General features: G+C 40.3%; 1 protein-coding gene across 2 annotated transcripts in view; it reads left to right on the forward strand.

The window, feature by feature from the left end:
- The window catches only part of P4HA1 (prolyl 4-hydroxylase subunit alpha 1), a 63,802-nt gene extending 42,175 nt beyond the window's left edge, over window positions 1-21,627 (forward strand). For both annotated transcript variants that reach the window (XM_084904953.1, XM_084904952.1), the window contains exons 10-15: window positions 4,371-4,470; window positions 11,625-11,678; window positions 13,775-13,840; window positions 17,771-17,839; window positions 18,460-18,556; window positions 20,554-21,627. In XM_084904953.1, the coding sequence (XP_084761079.1) occupies window positions 4,371-4,470; window positions 11,625-11,678; window positions 13,775-13,840; window positions 17,771-17,839; window positions 18,460-18,556; window positions 20,554-20,624 (457 nt within the window). In that variant the 3' untranslated portion in view covers window positions 20,625-21,627. The remainder of the gene's footprint in view (window positions 1-4,370; window positions 4,471-11,624; window positions 11,679-13,774; window positions 13,841-17,770; window positions 17,840-18,459; window positions 18,557-20,553) is intronic.
- The last annotated feature ends 374 nt before the right edge of the window (window positions 21,628-22,001 follow it).

Below are 22,001 nucleotides of genomic sequence, written 5' to 3' on the forward strand. Positions count from 1 at the left end.
AGGAAAAGAGGAACATAACAGGGAGGCAGTAACTGCTAAAATAGGCCCATGGGGTGAGAAAGGGCTGATAAAAGTATAGACAGAGGATCCAGCTGAAGAACATTGCTTTTATCAAAGTACAATAGAAAGTGTAAGAATAGCTGCTTAACTATTGCTGGTAGGAAGGAGGTTAAAAAGATCTGAAGTAGAAAGCAGGTTCTCTGTGGGTGTTGGATTCCAGTATGGAATAGGAAATGTCTTATCAAGATATGTTTAGCCCTAGCTCATTTGGCTCAGTGGATAGAGGGTCTCAGGTTTGATTCCAGTCAGTGTGCCTGGGTTGTAGGCTCCATCCCCAGTAAGGGTCTTGCAGGAGCCAGCCAGTCAATTTTCTCTCATCATTGATGTTTCTATATTTAGTCTGACACTATATTAGACCACTTGCCAGTCTTTTGTTGCAGTTATCTATAAAAGTTATGTCAGTAGTTGGTTAAAAATATCAAATTATCGATAGGCAGAAAACATAGGTACATTATCCTACTATATTAGTTCTACATACTTCCATACTACATTAGAAATTTTGTCAGATTTTGGGAGAAATAAGTTCTTAGTATATTTATCAACTATATCCTTCATAACAATAAAATTCTCTTTATCCTTCCTATTTCTGCTACACTGAGACATTCTACTCAGCCAGTCCCAATAAATTTGCAAGAGATCATCAGATAAATAATTATGCTAAAATAAAATAAGTATTAGATTAGTTCTAAGAAGTCTTCAGATTCATTTATTTATTCAGCAATATTTATTGAGCATTTTCTGTGTGCCAGGCACTGTAATAGGTTCTACAGATAAAGTGATGAGAGCAAAATCAGGCAGCATTTACATGTATTGGGAACTAGTAGTTAAATGAAGACATGTTACCTTAATCAAATAACAAATTAATGTACAATTACTGTACTAAATGCTACAGCGGGAGGATATATAGTATATAAGAACATATAGGGGCAGCTGCCTGCTCTACTGTCGGGTGCATGAAGGTAGCCTCTTCCCGAAGAGCTGCCAGCTGCAGGCCGTTGCCAGCTCCGGGTTAGTGGAGGCAGTGAGAAGCCCAGGATCATGCTAGGGCTAAAGGGCACTGTTCTCCACCCTCCCTACCATTAGCAAGAGGCCATAATAGCATTCAGCAGGTGCCCACCAAAATCACCGTGAGCTGTGAAGTATCAAAAGTATAAAGAATTTTATTTCATTTCATCTAAGAAAATGTTAAGAGTATATGCAGGCAAAGACACTGGGAAAGAAGTGGTGTGCCAACAGACCACCTCCTTTGAGGAAATAGGCTGAGGAGGATCCCACTGGGTTGGGGTGCTCTGATCCCTGCAGCATATGGCAATGGGGTGGATGACCTGTCAGATGATCTGGGCAGTGGTAGGTAACACGTGCTGGCAGCTGTCCCTAGCCCGAAAGACCATGGTCTGAAATAACGCAGGGCTGCAGGTGGGTGAGGGAGCAGCGTTCCCTGGAGATGGAGTTGAAATTAGGAAAGGCAGAGGGGTTGGAGTGAAGCTGTATAGCTCTTCAGAGTGCACAGAGGCATAGAAACATGGGTGTTCTACCGAGGAAGCTATTCTTGAGCTTTGTTGATAGTTACTTTGGCACCAGGATTGGGCCGGAAGTGGAGAATCAAAGCTACTGAAAGATGCAAACAGCATTGGGTGCTCACGTCAACAACACCGTGTTTCTGACACAGCACTCAGTAAGGTGCGATTTTCAGACCTCTTCACTTCATGGCACACACAGACTAATTACTGAAATTCTGTGGCACAACAAAAAATATGTTTTTTGTTGATTTGACCAAAAAGGTTTAATTTTGATTCATTCACACTGGATAGCTATTGTGTTGGCAGGTGTCCTTTTTAACATTTACTTTTTATTTGACAGTGTAGGAAGAGAGGTCAGTGGCCCTGACTAGTCAGGTATTGCATGTTTAAAAATTCGTTGAAAATCGCTGCTCTTAGAGGCTAGTGCTGCTGAGGAAGTGGACATGCATGTAGGCAGTAAGACATGGCAATGTGGGGTTAATAGGAGAAAACGTGGCAGTCAAATTGGAAAGGAAGTCTTGCTATTTTAAAAACCGTAAATGTTACAAAGGTATATTTTTAACAATTACCGCTGTTTAATTGTGAGGGAAAAATTTAGCTGCATTTTACAATATTTCCCTACATATACAAAAAAAAAATATTTGTGCTCTAAAAGAGGGCAAAATTAGAGAACTCATTTCTGTCTTGAACAACTGAGTATCTGCTACTTAAGGAGAAAATTGCTAATCATTAATGCACTCATAGCAAACAATTGCCTTACCAATGAAAAAGGTACATTAATGTGGTTCTTGTCCTGTAAAATATTATTATTATTATTATTATTATTATTATTATTATATTATTATAGATTTTATAGTGGTCTTTCTGACAACTTCCTACCATAGTTACTATTTAAAAAATGATTTTACTGAAATGAAGTCAGTCCATGAAAAAGAATCCTAATATATTTTTCCTCTGAAATGGATGTGAGAAATGTAAATTTATAGCACTCTCATGTCACATCATTTTCATGTTATGATTAGTAGTAACTACTTCCTCCTTCCTCTTCTCAAAAAAAAAATTAGGAAGCTTTGACAGAGCATGGCATGGGGAAGAGTCAAGGAAGAAGAGATGACAGGAGTGATAACCCAAAAGCTTCACTTTGCCAAGTGAAAAAAACTTTTCTGGGCGGAGAGAAGAGCATGTGCCACTAGCCTTAGGGCTAGAGGAGCATGTTTTTGAAGTGCTGCTGGACACAGCTTTGGGGAGGGTGCAGAGAGGCAGGATGTAGTGGTAGAGTCTGTAAGGGAGACCGGGAGGGAGCAGCCAGACCGAAGGGACTGGGAGAATGAGTGAGCAAGGAGAGTTTTAAGGAGGGACATTGTAATATGTTACTGGAAGAGCAAATACAAGGAGAATTGGAAAATCTAGTTAGTAGAATTGTGGGTGATATTAGTAAGAAATTTTTTTATGGAATAGATTGAGAAATGAATCTCTGAAAAAGTTGACTTGAAGAGGGAGGAGAAAGAGGTTGGCAGCTGGAAGGAGATGAGTTAAGGGGAAAACTTTTAAATGTTATTTATTTATTTAATGGGAGAGACTTAAGCTCAGTTAAAAGCTGTGGGAGGAATTATAGAGAAGGGAAATTAATTATATAATAGAGAAAGGACTAATCAGTGACTTATACTTCTAAAATGCAGGAGAAAGTAGAATCTAAGGCAGAGGATTCGCCTTAGATAATGGAGAGAAATCTCTTGGAGCTGTACTGAAGGAACTAGAATGAACTAAAAGGAACAGGTAGATGCAAATGTAGGTAGATGATATGGTTTCTGTTTTCTCAGTGAGGTAGGAGATATGCTATCTTTTGAGTGCAGGGAGAGGCTGAGGTGGGTTGGGGTTCAGTGTAGGAGGGAGTGAGAGCTAGGGCCCTTTGAAGTTGGTGCTCCTTTCCAGTGGAGTATACCCACCCTGTTCATGCCTTTCTTCAGTAGGCTCCATGACCAGGTGTAGGTGTGGAGAAAAGTTCATTCAGGACTGAGTTTTTGCCAGACAGTTGAATTTCAGCTTTTAGCAAGAATATGTTGAGCCCTGGTTGGTGTTGCTCAGTGGTTGGAGTGTCAGCCATTCCTGGTTAAGGGCACATACCTGGGTTGCAGGTTCAAGGCCCGCCCTAATCTGGACACATGCGGGAGGCAACCAGTTGGTGTGTCTTTTTCACATTGATGGTTTTTTCTCTCTCTCCCCTTTCCATCCTCTCTCCTTTCCACTTTCTCTCTCTCTCTAAAAAAAAAAAAAAAAAAAAAAAAGTCAATGGAAAAAATATCCTTGGGTAAGAATTAACCAAAATTTTATTTATTTATTTATGCAAGTAATGTGAATTTTTTTTCTTTTCTTATAAGATATTAGCATTGTATAAATCAGGCCTCAAGCCCTATGATTTCCACTCCAGTCAATTCCCATACCTTACTTAGAAGGAACAGTTGTTTTAAGTTTGGTATGGATTTTTCCAGAATTTACAACAAAAAAATTCACAATGTAAATAGCACTCTATAGGCTTCTTAAATTAATCCACTTATTTTCATAGAAACCATAATGAGGTTAATTTTTCCTTTCCAGCTTCTAACTGTAAAATATAAAATGTTTTTGTAAAAAATGCAACATTTATTAGTAAAATCATATTAAACAAGCAAAATCAAACAAATGTCCATAGATAAGGACTTAATGCCCCATATATTACAGCTTTTTAAATGACAGTTATTGATCTTCATGTATTGAAACATTATCAATAAGACTATTTCTTCTTGCTCTTAGTGCCTGGCTCTCTGGCTATGAAAACCCTGTGGTGTCTCGAATTAATATGAGAATACAAGACCTAACAGGATTAGATGTTTCCACAGCAGAGGAATTACAGGTGGGTAATCACATTATCTCTGAATTATATGCTATCACACTATCCTTAAATTAACTATACTTTTTCAAAAATGCTTCAGATGAGATTTCCTGATATTGCACAGGCAGTACTCAATTAATCACAAATAGTGATTTTAATAATCAGTGGGAAAATTGTATGATTGTTCTGTGTTAAAATTTATCAGAACATTAAAAACTCTTGCCCTAGCTGGTTTGGCTTATTGGATAGAGCACCAGCCTACGGACTGAAGGGTCTCAGTTTGATTCCAGTCAGGGCACAGGCCCGGGTTGTGGGCTGGGTCCCCAGTAGGGACTGTGCAGGAGGCAGCCCATCAATGATTCTCTCATCATTGATGTTTCTTTCTCTCTCTCCCTCTCCTTTCCTCTCTAAAATCAATTTAAAAATTTTTTTTAAAAAACATAAAAAACTTACTGTTGAGTATAAATTTATAGGGAAATGAGAAAAATGTAACACTAATATTTTATTAAGCACACTATTCTGTGTGTACTTTTCATTTCTAGGCTTGTCTGGTAACCAGGGCAGTTGTTGTTGTTGTTGTCGTTGTTCTTCTTCTTCTTCTTCTTCTTTTTTTTTTTTTAAATATTTTTTCTTTTCTTTTCTGTTGAGACATAATTCATGTGCCATAAGATTTACACTGGTTTTGTTATCGGAAAGAGAACCTGATCTTTGTGCAACCACCAATACTGTCTAATTCCAGAATATTTTCATTTCCTCAGAAAGAAACCTCATATACTTTAAGTACAGGCATACCTTGCAGATATTATGGTTTTGATTCCAGATCACAGCAATAAGGCAAAATATCACAATAAAGTAACCTCACAACAATTTTTTTGTCTCTTGGTGCATATTAAAGTTATGTGTACACTAAACATAGTCTATTAGGAGTACAGTAGCATTATATATACAAAGCAATGTACATTCCTTAATTTAAAAGTACTTTATTGCTAAAAATGCTAACCTATTTGAGTTTTCAGCAGTATTTTTGCCTCAATGTTTAAAATGACTGTTAACTGATCATGGTGGTAGTGGCAATTTCTTAAAATAAGACAACAGTGGCGCCGAAACCGGTTTGGCTCAATGGATAGAGCATCGGCTCGGGGACTGAAGGGTCCTGGGTTCAGTTCCGGTCAAGGGCATGTACCTTGGTTGCGGGCATATCCCCAGTAGGGGGTGTGCAAGAGGCAGCTGATCGATGACTCTCTCTCATAGATGTTTCTAACTCTGTATCTCTCTCCCTTCCTCTCTGTACAAAATCAATAAAATATATATTAAAAAAAAAAAAAAAAAGACAACAGTGAAGTTTGCCACATTGATGGACTCTTCCTTTCACGAATGATTTCTCTGTAGCAAGCACTGTTGTTTGATAGCATTTTAACCCTCGTAGAACTTCTTTCAAAATTGGAGTCAATCTCTCAAATCCTGCCTCTGCTTTATCAATTAAGTACATGTAATATTCTAAATCCTTTGTTGTCACCTCAACATTCTTTGCTCATCCATAAAAAGCAATACCTGAAATTGCAATATTTCATTATCATGAGATTGCAGCAATTTAGTCACATCTTCTGGCTTTACTTCTAATTCTAGTTCTTGTGCTATGTTCACCACATCTGCAGGGACTTCCACTGAAGTCTTAAGCTCCACAAAGTCATCCATGAACATTGTAATCAATTTCTTCCAAACTGCTGTTAATGTTATTTTTACCTCTTCTCATGAATCGCAAATGTGTTTTTAAAAAATATATATTTTATTGATTTTTTACAGAGAGGAAGGGAGAGGGATAGAGAGCCAGAAACATCGATGAGAGAGAAACACAGACCAGCTGCCTCCTGCACCCCCCCACAGGGGATGTGCCCGCAACCAATGCACATGCCCTTGACCAGAATCGAACCTAGGACTCTCCAGTCTGCAGACCGACGCTCCATCCACTGAGCCAAACCGGTTTCAGCTGTAAATGTGTTTTTCCCCCCCACAGTATACACACACCCACACACACATATCCTTATATATATTTATCCTACATATATTTTTATACTTTTTTCTTTTTAATAATTTTTAAAAAATTTATTGATCAATTGATTTTTAGATAGAAAATTTATTGATCGATTGATTTTTAGATTGAAAGAGAGAGAAAAAAACACATCAGTTTGTTGCTTCATCCATTCATACATTCATTGGTTGCTTCTTTTATGTGTCCTGACCAGGGATTGAACCTGCAACCTTAGTATATTGGGATGATACTCCAACCAACTGAGCGACTCAGGGCAATAATTTTTTATTTTTAAATTAAAGTTGACGTACAATATTATATTTACATTCAGGTGTACAACCCAGTGATTAGAAGTGATCACCCTGATAAATTTATACCATCTGACACCATAAATAGTTATTACAATATTACTGGCTGTGTTCCCTCTGTTGTACTTTATATCCCCATGACTATTCTGTGATTATCAGGGTGTATTCTTAATCCCTTCACCTTTTTTAGCCATCCTGCTAATCCCTCTCCCATCTGACAACTATTAAAATGTTCTTTGTACCTATGAGTCTGTTTCTGTTCCAGTTGTTCATTTATCTTCTATTTTAGCTTCCACATTTAAGTGAAATCATATGGCGTTTGTCTTCATTCTTAGCACAATACCCTCTAGGTTTGTTGCAGATGGCAAGATTTTATTCTTTTATATATTTATATATTTCAGAGAGGAGGGTAGAGGGAGAAAGAGAGAGAAACATCAGTGACAAGAGAGAATCATTGATTGGCTGCTTCCTACATGCACCACACTAGGGATCAAGCCCACAACCCGGGCATGTGCCCTGACTGGGAATTGAACTGTGACCTCCTGGTTCATCGGTCAATGCTCAACTACTGAGCCACGCCGACTGGACCTATGTCCTTTTAAATGCTTATTATTTATTTTCACCTAGATCTGTGGTCGGCAAACTGCGGCTCACAAACCACATGCGTTTTTGGCCCCTTGAGTGTGGTTCTTCCACAAAATACCACGGCCTGGGCGAGTCTATTTTGAAGAAGTGGCATTAGAAGAAGTTTAAATTTAAAAAATTTGGCTCTCAAAAGAAATTTCAATCATTATACTGTTGATATTTGGCTCTGTTGACTAATGAGTTTGCCGACCACTGCCCTAGATCATCCATTCTTAAGGTCCTTGAGCATTCTTATAGCCATTGTTTTGAACTCTGCATCTGGTATCTTGGTTACTTCCATTTCATTTAATTCTTTTTCTGGAGATTTCTCTTGTTCTTTCATGTGGGGCATGTTTCTTTGTCTCCCCATTTTGTCTGTTTTTTTTTTGTTTTTTGTTTTTGTTTCTATGTATTAGGTATATCTGCCATGACTCCCAAACCTGTTATGGTGCTTTTATGTTGTAGGTGTCTTATGGGGCGCAGAGGTGCGATCTTCTCGATCACTTGAACTGAGTGCTCCAGGAATAGCTCTTGTGTAGATTGTGCACCCTCCTGTTGTAGTTGAGTCTTGAATGCTGCTGGTTTGGTTTTGGGTGGGGTTAACCCTCAGGCTGGCTGTCCATAGGAAAGATCTCAGTCACAGTGTATGCAGCCACTGTGCAAGGGCTGCCCCTGAGTCGGATTTGTTCCCAGCAGGGTCTGGTGTCTAGCAGGACCCCTCTTGGGGTGTGTCACTTGTGTGGCTAGTTGGGTGAGCTCTGGTGTGGTCTAAAGCCCACTATTGGTGGTGTTGGTTCTGGTCCACTTGGGTGGGGCTCTGGTACAGGTCAATGTCAGATGCTGCCTGGGATACCTATCTGGAGCTACCATGCAATTTCCTGTTTGTGGCTGCTGCTTCTGGGCCTGAGTGTGGGTGGGAGGGGCCAAGCTGTGAATAAGGGCTGGCTTTATCCAGCTCTGAGCTGGAGGCAGATCAACAAAAGGTCCAAGGACCCTATGGTCCACATCTACCTGTTGGCCACTCCACCACCCCCTGAGGTTGCCTGGTCTTCCTTGAGAGCTTTCGGAAGAAAGACTAGGTGGGCCCAGGCTGACTGCTCCCCACAGACCCTTCCAATAGGCATGAAGCTCCATGGGGCAGAGTGACTGGGTCGGGAGGACAGGGCTAGTGGGTCTCCTGCTTGGAGGCAGCATGGTCAGGCAGTTATTGGGGGAAAAGTGGCCCCTCTCCACAGCCTCTCAGTCTCTGCTAGAGCCTCTAACCCCAGCTCCCCCAGGAGGAGTGCAGGAGCAAGATCAGCAGGGCAGAGCCAGGAGGACAGGCCAAATGAGTCTCCTGTTGGAGCCATAGTACTGACTCAGGGGGTTGGGGTAAAAATGGCACCTTGTGCCATAGCCACACAACCCAGCACCTGCCTGAGTTCTGGACAAGAGCCTCCCAGGGAGACACACACTGACGGCCCCAGCCCTGAGCAGCACTCTGATCCCCCCTTTGGAACTGAGCTAAGCAGGGCAGGGCCACTGGGAGTCGTAAGGAAAAGATCAGGTAGGTGGGCACCAGCTGAGTGTGGGAGTGGGGGAAGAGTGGCCCTTGTTCCAAAGCTACACAGCTTAATGACTGAGTCTCCACCGATCGCTTCTTGGAAAAAGAGTGCACCAAAGGTCCTGTTGGTGCAGCCAGCAGATCTCTCTGCAGGTCTAGAGGTCAGTAGGGTGGTGCCAGTAGTTGAAGGACTGGGCTAGTGCACTTCCCAGCTGGTGCTGTAAGAATAGGATGCTTGACCCTGGGATGATGGCGCCTGAGGGCGGTGTGGGAGAGGGACTCAGCACAGGGACCTCAGGGCGGTGCCACCCAGATCTTTTTGACTCCCTCGTGCCCTGAGTCACCTTCTCTCTACCAGAGCCCCAGGTGTCTGAGAACAAGCTCCTGTGCATTGGCCCTTTAAGAGAGTACCCGGCTTCTAGAGGACCTTCTCCAGGATGACAGAGTCCAGCTGCTTTTCTCAGCCAGGTGCCATGTGGGCTCCTCTTCCTGGCTCTGGGGCCTCGGTTAGGGATCCTGGCATTGGGTGAGGCCCATGCTCCTCACGGAGGACTTTTGCAGCCAAAAGTGATTTTCAGCTGCCACCTGTAGGTGCAGGACTAGCCCTTCTCGTTTCTGAACCCTCCTACCGGTCTCTCTGTGGCTTCTCCTGTGAATCCTTTGTTATACTTCTGTGCAGCTGGCTATTTAGGTTGATTGCTCTCTAATTTAGCTGTAAATCTGGTTTGGCACTGAGAGGAGGTGAGTGTAGCTTCCACCCACTCCGTGGCCATTTTTAAAATATGAATAGAGTTTTTGAACAGCAAAGGTAGAAGCATTTCCTGTAGCTATTTCTTCTAAATCTCCATTTAAGTTTGATTTGAATTTCACTTAAAGCATTATTGCTTTCCATTTCTGTTGTACTTTATCTTTGTTGGGCAATTCCCTTCTCCAATTATATATTTTTGTAAAATATCACATTGGTTTTCCCTGAGAGATAAGGAGGCAACATAATTGCATGATTTGCTGCCTGCAAGTTATTCATGCAGTATGTTATTCAGTATGTTATACCGCATAATAGATGTGCAGTGATAATCACGGATAGACTTTGAAAGAAGGGATGTGATTGGTCATTGATTATGATGTGAAGCTGTTATTTACATAGGAACCTGGGGACTGAAGACCTTGCAGTGACATTCGTACTTTATACATTACTCACAATGTACATGGCCAAATTTCAACTGTGTGTTGGGGTCTGGTGTTAATGGTTAGCTAACCATGTTATCTGAGATTTGTGCATTTTGGAATGGGGCGAAGCAGGACTGCCTATATTTAAATTTGCTCAATTAAGTTGTCAATTATTCCTAGAAACTCTTTGATATATATTTTTCTTTCCCTGTTTAACCTTCACATGCTCTTTTAGGCTACTTGATGTATTTCTACTTAGTAGGCTGATCCAGCTCAAGGTGTCTGTAACGTAAGTTTACTATGCAGAGTAATAGTAATTTATGTAGGACTTGGACTTTGCTATGGGCAACACTCTTGTAATTATTTTCTCACTTCACTTAATCATTACTCTTGTGTTTGTTAATCCTCACCTGAGGATATTTTTTCCACTGAGAGTGGAAGAGAGAGGGATAGATAGAAACATTGATGTGAGAGAAACACATCAATTGGTTGCCTCCTGCATGCACCAGGGCCCAGGCTGAGGAGGAGCCCGCAACCAAGGTGCGTGCCTTTGACTGGAATCGAACCCAGGACTCTTCTGTCTGTAGGCCACCGAGCCAAACCAGCTAGGGCTGATCAGCATTACTCTTTACATTTTCCTTTTATTTTTGTCAGCATTTTATCATATTTCTCATTTTACAAGTGAAGTTTTATTCAAAGATATAACTGAGAAAGCTGGAAATGGAACTTAGACCAAATGTTTTTCTTAACTAACTCTCTTTTGCTGCTTTACACTAGGACAGTGTTTCCCAAACTTTTGACATATGTGTACCCCTTCTATAATTTTCGTAACGCTGAGTACCCCTCTTACTCATAAGAACGTAGAATTAGGCGCAGCTAAGCACGGTGCAGTGCATATCCCCACCAAACTCCGGTGCAATGCGTATCCCCACCAAACTTTTCCCATACCCCTGGGGGTATGCGTACCACACTTTGGGAAACACTGCACTAAGACATTGTCCTAACCACCTGAAGTTGTTGGAGCCATCCAGCAGGAATAGTTAAGTTGGTGTTAACTTCTTCCCTTCTTTACAAGGAAAAAATATGAGTGAAGGGGGATTTTATTAGAGAATATTGTGAGTTGGTCAGCATTTTGGGCTTTAGAAAATAAGTCTTTATTTAAATTCCAAAGGAAAGTGTTTAGTGAAAATTAATCATAGGAACCTCATAATTCTAGTTCTAGAAAATTTTAATTCTAATTCAAAATGTAGTTTGTTATATATTAAAGAAAAATATGTTCCCCAAACATTTGCTAAAGCATATTAATTAAGGTTCTACAATAGCATATAGTAGCTATCTGTAGTTTTTCATCTTTGGTTCGTTAGGAGCTCTGATTGATTTCCAGTGCTTTGCTTCTCATTTCTCTTGAAGTTCCTAACCACAATATATGAGGCCAAAATGGGGCTGGTCGATGTTTTGAATAATCATCTTGGTAGTTCATTCATGGCTTGTTTCTCTCCTTCAGGTAGCAAACTATGGAGTGGGAGGACAGTATGAACCCCATTTTGATTTTGCTCGGGTAAGTAAAAACAATCGGGGATGCAGTTCCACTGAAGCTTAGGTATGGCATGTTAGTTGCCGAGCCCAAGTGCCATCAGGAGATGAGTGGATAAAAGCTGTGGTACATGTGCACCATGGAATACTACTCAGCCATACAAAAGAAGGGAATCTTACTCTTTGAGACAGCATGGATGGACCTGGAGAGCATTCTGCTGAATGAAATAAGGCCGTCAGAGAAATACAAGTAATGTATGATTTCACTCATATGTGGAATCTAATGAACAACGAGCCAAATAGAGACGACACATAGAGAGCAGGCTGACAGCTGGGAGAGTGGAGAGATTGAGCAAAAATGGAAAAAGAGAAAATTCATGGACAAGGTGGGGGTTGGAGGTGGAGGAGGGTTTAGAGGAGATAGATGGTGATGGAAGGAGACTTGATGGGGTGGTGAACACACAATACAGTGTACAGGTGATGTGGTGTAGAATTGTGCACCTGAAACCTAGTGCCACCCCAGTAAATGCAAAAAAAAAAAAAAAAAAGAAAAGAAAAAGAAAGAAAAAAATCCATGCCTATTTGGAATTTGTGGATGGATGGTGGAATAAATATTCTGTAAAGCCTTTTTAGCAGTAAAAAAAAAAAAACCACACCTAGATGCACAATAAAATAATTAAGAATCATTTTAAATGCATTGCTGAACCTGGAAGAAAAGAGGAAATTCCCAAAGACAAACGGAACAAAGAAAACCTAGAGACTAAAACTAGAGGGTAAAGGGGGATAAAGACGCTGAGGCTGAAGACATGTATTCCAGGAATCTAGAGTCTTGGGGATTGGCTACTTAGTATAAGCTACTGAACCCGAGACCCCTGCATAAAACCTAAATCTCCAGAAGGACTACACCTTCAGAGAAAGACAGAATGGCTGAGTCAGGAGCCGTAAGGAGAGTTGCCTCTCACCATCCTAGCTGCAGTGCGGTGTGTCTGGGAGCTGCCTGTGGGAGTGAAAGCATGGGCTGCCTTCGCGTTAGCTCAGGTTTCTGTTTGTCCCCCCTTGGAGAGGAAACCTTAATTCAAAGTTGTTCAACTTAGTAGTGTTCCTTGGTACTTCGCTCCCTAAAGAGAAGCATCTTGAGAATTTTAACCCTTTGCACTCCGCTGTCCCCTCTCAGGGGACATCGGAATTCTAGCATATCACTCGGATGTCCCCTCTCAGGGGGGACATTGCAGTTTATTAGTGATTACGGGGAATTGAGTTAATTCAACGCACGCTTCGCAAAGTAGCGTCGAGTAGCTGGTAGCCAATGTCCAGAATGGTTCGGAGTAGCTGGTAGCCAATGTCCAGAATGGTTCGGAGTGCAAAGGGTTAAAGATTAAGCATCTAAATACAAACTCATTTAAAAAAAAAAAATGACTAAGTGGTAATAGGACACACCATTGGTGAGACTAAAGCAACCAACAGTTTGAGACACTTGTAGGATATTAGATACTTGAATTACCAGGTGCAGAATATAAAATAACTATATAACATTAAGAAAACAAAAGGTAGGATAAAATTAACAACCTCTCAAAATGATTTAACATATTTGAAAAGTTAAATTTTGAAATTTAAAATTTAGTAGATAAGTTAACAGGTTAGAGGCAGCTGAGGCAAATAAGTGAATTGGCCGATAAAGCTAAAGATTCCAAGAATACATTTTGAGAAACAGGAAGATAAGTATCAAAGCAGGATGCTAAAAAGCTGTCATTGCATAAATATTCCTAAGATGAATAAATATTGGATCTTTTTTATTTAACATATTAAGCTATAAAGTATGGGGGAAGCTAGAACTACAGATGTTGATGTTTTAAATATTTTGTGAATAGTAGCTATTGGTTCTCATTATTTAGTTAATAAATCCGTTCCCCCTAAACCCAGGGGTCTTATCAAAAGTAATCAGTGTACAAGCTGAACCAACAATTTGAATGCGTACTGCTGTTGTGCATTAGATATTATATAGGAACCTTTTGGGGTTGTTTTTGGCATACCCTTCAGCATATTACCCATGTTTAGTTGCCACCGGAAAATTTGCATTGCTGAATTTTTCACCTTAAATTAGTTCTGTTTTTTTTTTTATAGAAAGACGAGCCAGATGCTTTCAAAGAGCTGGGGACAGGAAATAGAATTGCAACATGGCTGTTTTATGTAAGTTATAGCTAAAATTTTTATTTTAAGTTGGGACTTGACCACATGACTCTTATTTTGATGTGTTCAGATGTTTGCTCTTATAGTAAAAGGAGTTAAAAATATTTTTTTCAATTGTAATATTACAACCTGAAGATGGAAGTTAACATTACTGATAGTTTCACTACTTGGAGACAGTCACTGTTTAGTCATCTATGTGTATATAAGCTGCTTCATATGTTCATCTGAATTTCATAATATTTTTGTCTACTTTTCTGATAGGATATATATATCAACAAATTTTCAGAGTGAACATCTTTATAGTTAGCATCCTAGACACTCATCAAGGGAACCATTCTCACATTATTAAAGTTTCAAAACAGTGGGCTCTTTAAGTATATATTGATACATATAGAAAAAATTAACTTTTATAATATTTGCCTTAGTTCACTATTGCTGCATAACAAATCATCCCAAAACTGAACGGTTTAAAATAATGTTATTTATTTTTTGAGATTTTTATTGATTTCGGAGAGGGAGGGAGAAAAACCAATGATGAAAGAAAATCATTGATTGGCTGCCTCCTGCGTGCCCCTACAGGGGATCGAGCCTGCAACCGGGGCATGTGTCCTGACCAGGAATTGAACCATTACTTCCTAGTTCATAGGTCAATGCTCAACCACCAAGTCACTCTGGCCAGGCTGTTTAAAATTATTTTATCTTTCACAGTTTTGAGGCTCACTGGGTTTTGCTTTGGTTCTCTTCTGGCTCTCTCACGTGTGCAGTCAGATGATGATGAGAGGGAGGGTCCATCTTGAAGGCTGACATTGAGGCTGGCTGTTGGCCAGAAGACATCCATGGGGCGTGGGCTTCCTCACATGGTGACTGCAGGAACAGGTGTCCCCCAAAACAGGCAGTATGGGGCACTTTTAGTACCTATCCTCAGAAGTCAGAGTGTCACTTCTGCTCTATTTTATTAATTGAGGCAACTGCAAAGGTCTGCCAAGGTTTGGGGGCGGGGGGGGGGGGGGGGGTGGGTACACAGACCTAGCCAATCAAGAAGAATGTCATTGTCATGTAAGAGTATTATATTTGGCAATGTTGTAATCTTTGTTAACCGTAGCCTGGCTGGGTGGCTCAGCTGTTTGGAGCATCGTCCTGTACACTAAAATGGTTGTGGGCTCAATTCGAGGTCAGGGCACATACCTAGGTTGCAAGTTCAATCCCTAGTTGAGGTGAGTACAGGAGTAAACTGACCGTTGTTGCTCTCTCACATCAATGTTTTTCTTTCTTTCTCCCTTCTCTCTGTATCTGTAAAATTGATAAATATATCCTTAGGTGAGGATTTTTTTTTTTTTAAGTTAATTTTCCATCCCCTACCTCTCCTCCCCCTTAAATTATATACTACTAGAGGCCCGATGCACAAAGTTTGTGCAAGCATAGGCCCTCGCAGCCATCATCCTCTGAGGGGCGATTGATCGCTAAGCCCCTTCCCCCCATTGATCGTCCTGCAGAGGGTGGTGGCAGCTGGGGCTGCCTTCAACCCCACTCCCCGCCTGCTGATTGTTCCAGAAGGTCATTCCACTATCCAGCCTAATTAACATATTTGCTCTTTATTATATAACTATTGTATCTCACTCCCTACCACCTTCCCTGTATCCAGCCCAACCTCTTCATCCTCCTCCACTCACTATTTCCATCTTCTCATAACTCCATTTTGTTTTAAAAAAGGTCTAAGATGCCATTGGAGGAGTTTAAGGTACCATCAAAAAAGGATTAAGACTTATAAATTTTAAGTGAGAGCAAATTATCACAGAGGGAAAACCAGGAGAGAAGTGGATGCATTATATAAAATTTATGCTGTGAGTCTTCTCTACTTTTTAGAGATGAACTCTCCAGAGATTGTATCAATTTATAAGCCACCTTTAAGTGTGTTATTTGTCAAACTTCTTGATCTGTACCCCTTTCACTGATCAGATTGGCAGTTAGTGTGGTTTTAATTAGCATTTCACTAATTAGGGAGATTGGGAATTTTTTCAGATGTTTAAGAGCCATAAAACATTTATTTTGGCTGTATTTGTTTCTTCGTTTTATGAATATCATGATGCTATATTATTTGATCCAATATCCAGCTATATTATTTGACTATTAGATTATGTTAGACTAATTATACCCCCTTCTAAATCACATAACATTTTGATTAGATTAATATTCATTCCCCCTTATTTGAATACTATTCCTAGGTGAGCCATATAATTTCTCCAAAGTTTTATATATATGAAATAAGTATTTTTACTAATTTCAGAGAGGAAGGAAGGAAGGACAGAGAGAAACATATTCTGTTACTGGTTATATATTTTTCATGGTAAAATACTCTTTTCTCTCACTTAATGCTTTTTACCTTTAGACTGCGTCTGATATTAAGTTCAGTCTGTTCAGAGGGGATCCAGCCTGCAAGGGTGGTGTGGTTTGGGAGCACCACAGCGGTGGAAGTTCATCTTCTCTTTCCTAGTCCTTCCCTGTTGGCCCACAGCAGGGGACTCTGAGAACAGGGCGTTGGTACCTGCTGGTCACAGAGTCCTGTTAGCTTCGTGAGGCCTGCTTCCCCAGCACATTCCCTCTCTCTGAGCACAGCTCTGAGTGCCAGACTCACTGCCCAGTGTGTTCATTCCTGGCTCGCTCCACTCCTGTTCACAAGTGACATGCTTTAGGAATGAATGCCCAGGATGTGAGCCCTGTCCCCACAGCCTCCTGCCACTCCTCCTGGGGACAGTCCCACTATGAATACACACTGTTTGTGACCCTTTGGCAAATACTAAAGGAAACACCTACTTCTTGGTGTTTTCTTTGTGCAGCGTTTGCCTGGCAAACCTTATGTTGTCAGTGTTTGTAGTCACTCGTGTTAGATGTGACTTGAGGACCCAGCATAGAGTGGGGTTTAATCTGTCAATACCTTCTATTTGCTTTTGATAAAGCACTTTAGCATTTGTTTCCTTTGCCATGTTTGTGCATGTGCTTCAGTGAATTTGGAATGTTTTCATTTTAGGTTACCTTTAAGACTAACTTTAGAATCCTTTCATCTTCTACTTCTCAGTTAATATATGCTGATTCTCTACCATCATGGTTGGCAAACTGTGGCTCACGAGCCACATGCGGCTCTTGGCCCCTTGAGTGTGGCTCTTCCACAAAATACCATGGCCTGGGAGAGTCTGTTTGAAGAAGTGGCGTTAGAAGTTTTAAAAATTTGGCTTTCAAAAGAAATTTCAATCATTGTACTGTTGATATTTGGCTCTGTTGACTAATGAATTTGCTGACCACTGCCCTACCACATGAAATGACAAAACTGATTATTGTTATTTTTCTCTTGGTTTTTATTTCATTTACTGAGCACCTACTATTCTTGATACTGTTCACCAATGAACAAAACATGAAAATTCCTGCCCCTGGAGATTATATTCTAATGTAATAAGATGTATTACACTCCTGTATTACTTGGCTTATCAATTTTGGTTTTTAATTTTACTGATTTTCTATGGAGAGGAAAGGAGAAGTATAGACAGAAACATAGATCAGCTGCCTCCTGTACAACTCCTGCTGGAGATGTGCCTGCAACCTTTCAGTCCTAAGGCTGATGCTCCATCCACTGAGCCAAACTGGCCAGGGCTGGCTTATCAATTTTAAACCATCCTTTTTACCTGTCTATAAGTGAAGTGACTTCCCAAATTATAGTCCCATTTCTCTTCCTGGCTTTATAATTCCTTTGCTTTGTAAATAAGTATGCAAACCTAGCACCTTTTGTTTTCTAAAAACTGAGTATCATGCACAAACCCATCTATGTAAGTAGAATTCCAGATATTAACTATTCTAGTAGTCAGTATTCTATCCGCCACAGAATGGCACGTTTAACTTTATTCCATCAGCACTTTGGTAATATTATCTTACCTCTGACAGATGAGTGATGTGTCAGCAGGAGGAGCCACTGTTTTTCCCGAAGTCGGAGCGAGTGTTTGGCCCAAAAAGGTAAACTTGGTTTGTGTCAGATACATCTGTAATTCATTAATTAAACAACGAAATAAATGGTTAAAGGTAGTATATTTCTGTTTAGGTAAGACTATGGATACTTCTATGACGCTATTTACGAGCCATGGTCGGCAAACTGCAGCTTGCGAGCCACATGCGGTTCTTTGGCCCCTTAAGTGTGGCTCTTCCACAAGATACCATGGCCTGGGCGAGTCCATTTTGAAGAAGTGGCATTAGAAGTTTAAAAAATTTGGCTCTCAAAAGAAATTTCAATCATTATACTGTTGATATTTGGCTCTGTTGATTAATGAGTTTGCCGACTACTGGCCTAGAGTAATGAACCACTGAGGATTAGTACTTAAGAGTTTTCATTTCTAAAATAGGTTCCATGAGTTTCCCTCTCCAGCCTGCTGTTCGTTTTAATACCCATTTGTCAAGCAGCTGGGTAGTAGTGTTTTCATGTGATTACCAAAATTTTATAAATGACAATCATATTTTCAGAATTATATTAGAGGAAGATATAGCTGCCACAGAGGAGTACTTTCAGAGGAGCAGGGGACATTGTAATTACTGCAGAGTTATAACCTGCAGTTTTATTTGGGGTAATTGTGTCTCCACAGGGAACTGCTGTTTTCTGGTATAACCTCTTTGCCAGCGGAGAAGGCGATTACAGCACACGGCATGCAGCGTGTCCAGTGCTAGTTGGAAACAAATGGGGTAAATATTGTCTATATTTTATGAACAGGATTCGTGATAATTGTTCCATATTTTGAAATTATTATAATCTACATCTTAAAAGAAATTGAAAACAAACCTTTTGACCAATTTGCCTGCTATGACTTTAACATTGAATGAATTCAACCAAGCAAGTTACCAATCTTTTCTTTAATCCTTGCCCGAGGATACATTTTCTATTGATTTTTAAAAAGGGAGGGAGGGAGAGAGAGAAACATCAGTCAGTTGCCTCCTGTACTACCCGACTGGGGATTGAACCCGAAATTCCTTTATGTGCCCTAATCAGGAATCAAACCTGTGACCTTTTCTTGTATGGGACGATGCTTCCACCAGCGAGCCACCTGGTCAGGGCAAGTTACTGATCTTCACATAAATGTACTTTTCATACCGGTAGGTCAGAATTGTGATGACAGATTATTTCCACTTGTTACTCTAAGAATCATTAATGACTCAAAGTTGAGTAAGACAGTATTTTCCCCTTAAGGGGTTCACAGTTGTCTGAGACATGCTAATGGATCAATTATAGTGTCGTACATAGTAGTACAAAGGTATAAATGGAAGATGGCCACTCCTTACACTTGGGATAAAGCCTCATTTTTAAATTTGGTCTTGAGCCTCATTTTTAAATTTGGTCTTGGGGATAGAAGATACTTTTCCAGGCATGTTAGGAACCAGGTCCAGGACTGTCATGGGTGAGAGGCATTCACTGTGCAGGATTTGCCACATAAAAAAAAGAAAGAAATGGAAACAGGTTATTTTAATGTTTTTAGCCCCATACATCCATCTTAAGATTTTAGAGTGTCACTAGCCAAATTTCAAGTGCCCAGTGTGTCTAGTGCCTACCGTATGAGACATAGGAAGATTAAGGAGTGACTTCTGATAACCATAAGGGAAGATTTTTAAAATCCTGGTGATGTTTGGGAACCACTGGACGAGAATGAAGAGAGGTTAGTGAAGGAGATCAGTTTAGAAAGATTTTTCCATTGTCTATGGATGATGACAAAAGTGTGGACTCAGGCAATAGCGAAAGGATTGGAGAGCAAAGAAAAGCGGCAGGCGTGATGAAAAATTGGGCACAGGAGCTGAGAAAGGTAAACGAGTGTTTAAGAATTGTGGGTCCTGCTGGGACCGGTTTGGCTCAGTGGATAGAGCGTCGGCCTGCGGACTGAAAGGTCCTGGGTTCGATTCCGGTCAAGGGCATGTACCTTGGTTGTGGGCACATCCCCAGTGGGGGAGGGTGCAAGAGGCAGCTGGTCGATGTTTCTCTCTCATCGACGTTTCTAACTCTGTCCCTCTCAATTCCTCTCTGTGTAAAATCAATAAAATATATTAAAAAAAAATTGTGGGGTTTACCTCAGATATTTTGTACATGTGGATGCCATGGATTAGATTCTGTGATATAGGAGAAGGAATAGGAAATTAATTCATTTGGGGTTACATTAGAAAACTATCTCGGAACTCAGGAAACTTAGCATATAATAGTAGGGACTGATCATAGTCTTCACTCTAAAGGAGCAGCCCTCTGTTCATTTAAAAACGTCTTTGTATTAGAGGTTGTATTTTGCAAACAGGAAAAACAGTGTTCTATTTGTACCTACATTTTAATTTCATTTCAAGCATTTTATTGGAATTAGAAACTTTAGGATACACACATATAGACTCTTACGTTTAAAATCTTCTGTGGCTCAATTAGTTGGAGCATCGTCCTGTACACCAAAAGGTAGTGGGTTAGATCCCCAGCCTGCGTGCTTACAGGAGGCAACCAATTGATATTTCTCTCTCCCCCGCCTCTCTCTCTAAAATTAAAGAAGAAAAAAATCCTCACGTGAGGGTTAAAAAAATGTGTTTCTAACATTTAGTGAAGTATTTGAAAGACTAAGTAGCATCTATCTTTATCTAGTTTTGGTCGTAAACATTTTATTCTAGAACTAGCTCTTATACTAGTTAGTGGGGAAAATTAACACATTTCGCTCTCCCAGTTTCCAATAAATGGCTGCATGAACGTGGACAAGAATTCCGCAGACCGTGCGCCCTGTCGGAGTTGGAGTGACGCGTGGAGTCTTCCTCACCTGCTGGGCTCGATGTGACTGACACAGTCCCCGTCTCACCTGTCCAGAGTTTACAAGTGACTAACACACACTCCATCCTGATTCATTATGGACCTCATCCGTGTTTCATCTGTGGACAATCACTAACTTTGTGGGGGGTTTTCTTTTGAAAGTAACACTAAATCACCGCATTGTACAATAGAAAACCTTAAAGTTCAGTTGGTATCACAGGACAAAGCAGTTAAAAATGAGGAATTTTTGCATTTGTTACAATTTGTTACATTTTAAAGAGCATTCTGGTTAGATAAAAAATACACCCTAAGCATCTGATTATGGCATAGCACTGCCTCTCGGTGGGTGGTGGGGTGGAACGGGCCGTGCGATTAAGGCAGAGATGCCTGAAGTGTGTGCCTGGTTCTGTGTGTGCCTCGTCTGTCTGCTCTCCCGGAGCTGCCTGAAGACTCGGAATGAACTAGGCCTCTACTCTCGGTTCCATGCAACGTGTGCCTCTCTCTCCACTTTCTAAGTAGATTTTCTTCTTCCCAAGTCCTGCTTAAAGAACGTATACTGTATTTTACCAACCCCCCTTCCTCTCACAGCTCCTTTGAGAATTAAATCAGAGGTAAAATACAATACTTTGATTTAAAAATTAACAGAAAGTCCTATATAACAATACAGGGGCTTAACTAAACTGATCACTTGGTCTGTTTGTCCTTTTTCCTAAATGACTGATGATTTTGTTCATAAAATTTGCTGTTTTTCTTAATGCTAATAATACTTTGCCTTTGCTACAGCAGGGTGGTGATACTGGCTCTCTGATTAAATAAATATTGTGCCTTAGGAGACTGGAAATTTAAAAATGCACAAGCCCTTTCCATGATGAGAAATTGATTATTTTTAAAAGATCTTTTTTCCTAAAAAGCCAAAATGTTTGTTTTTTCAATTCTGAAATGTGTTGTGACAATGATGACCTATTTATGATCTTAAATCTTTTTTTTAAAAATGTTTCTGTTTTCCGTGTGGTATTTTTATATGTGAATGCATGCTATAGCAACAACAGGTTACTTCTATTTATGTAATTCTTTAGTGCACAGGCCTTGGGTTTATCCTCTTGGTTTCTATTCACTCTTGATCTCATTTTTATGGAAAAAAAATCTAAGCTCTCTGAACTCTCAGCTATTTAATCAACCTGAATGTTTCCTCCAAAGGAGCTCATGGTTATGGGTTATTACAATAATGGTACCTAAGACTTCCTCTTACTGAAATACATATGGAGCTGTGGACCTATTGAAGTCTGTTAATGACCCTTTAGACCAGTGTTTCCCAAACTTCTCTCATGATGAGAATCACCTGGTGGAGTTGTTAAAACACAGATTCCT

The sequence above is a fragment of the Pipistrellus hanaki genome (assembly GCF_964339955.1).
Source record: "Pipistrellus hanaki genome assembly, chromosome: 14".
Classification (NCBI taxonomy): Eukaryota; Metazoa; Chordata; class Mammalia; order Chiroptera; family Vespertilionidae; genus Pipistrellus; species Pipistrellus hanaki.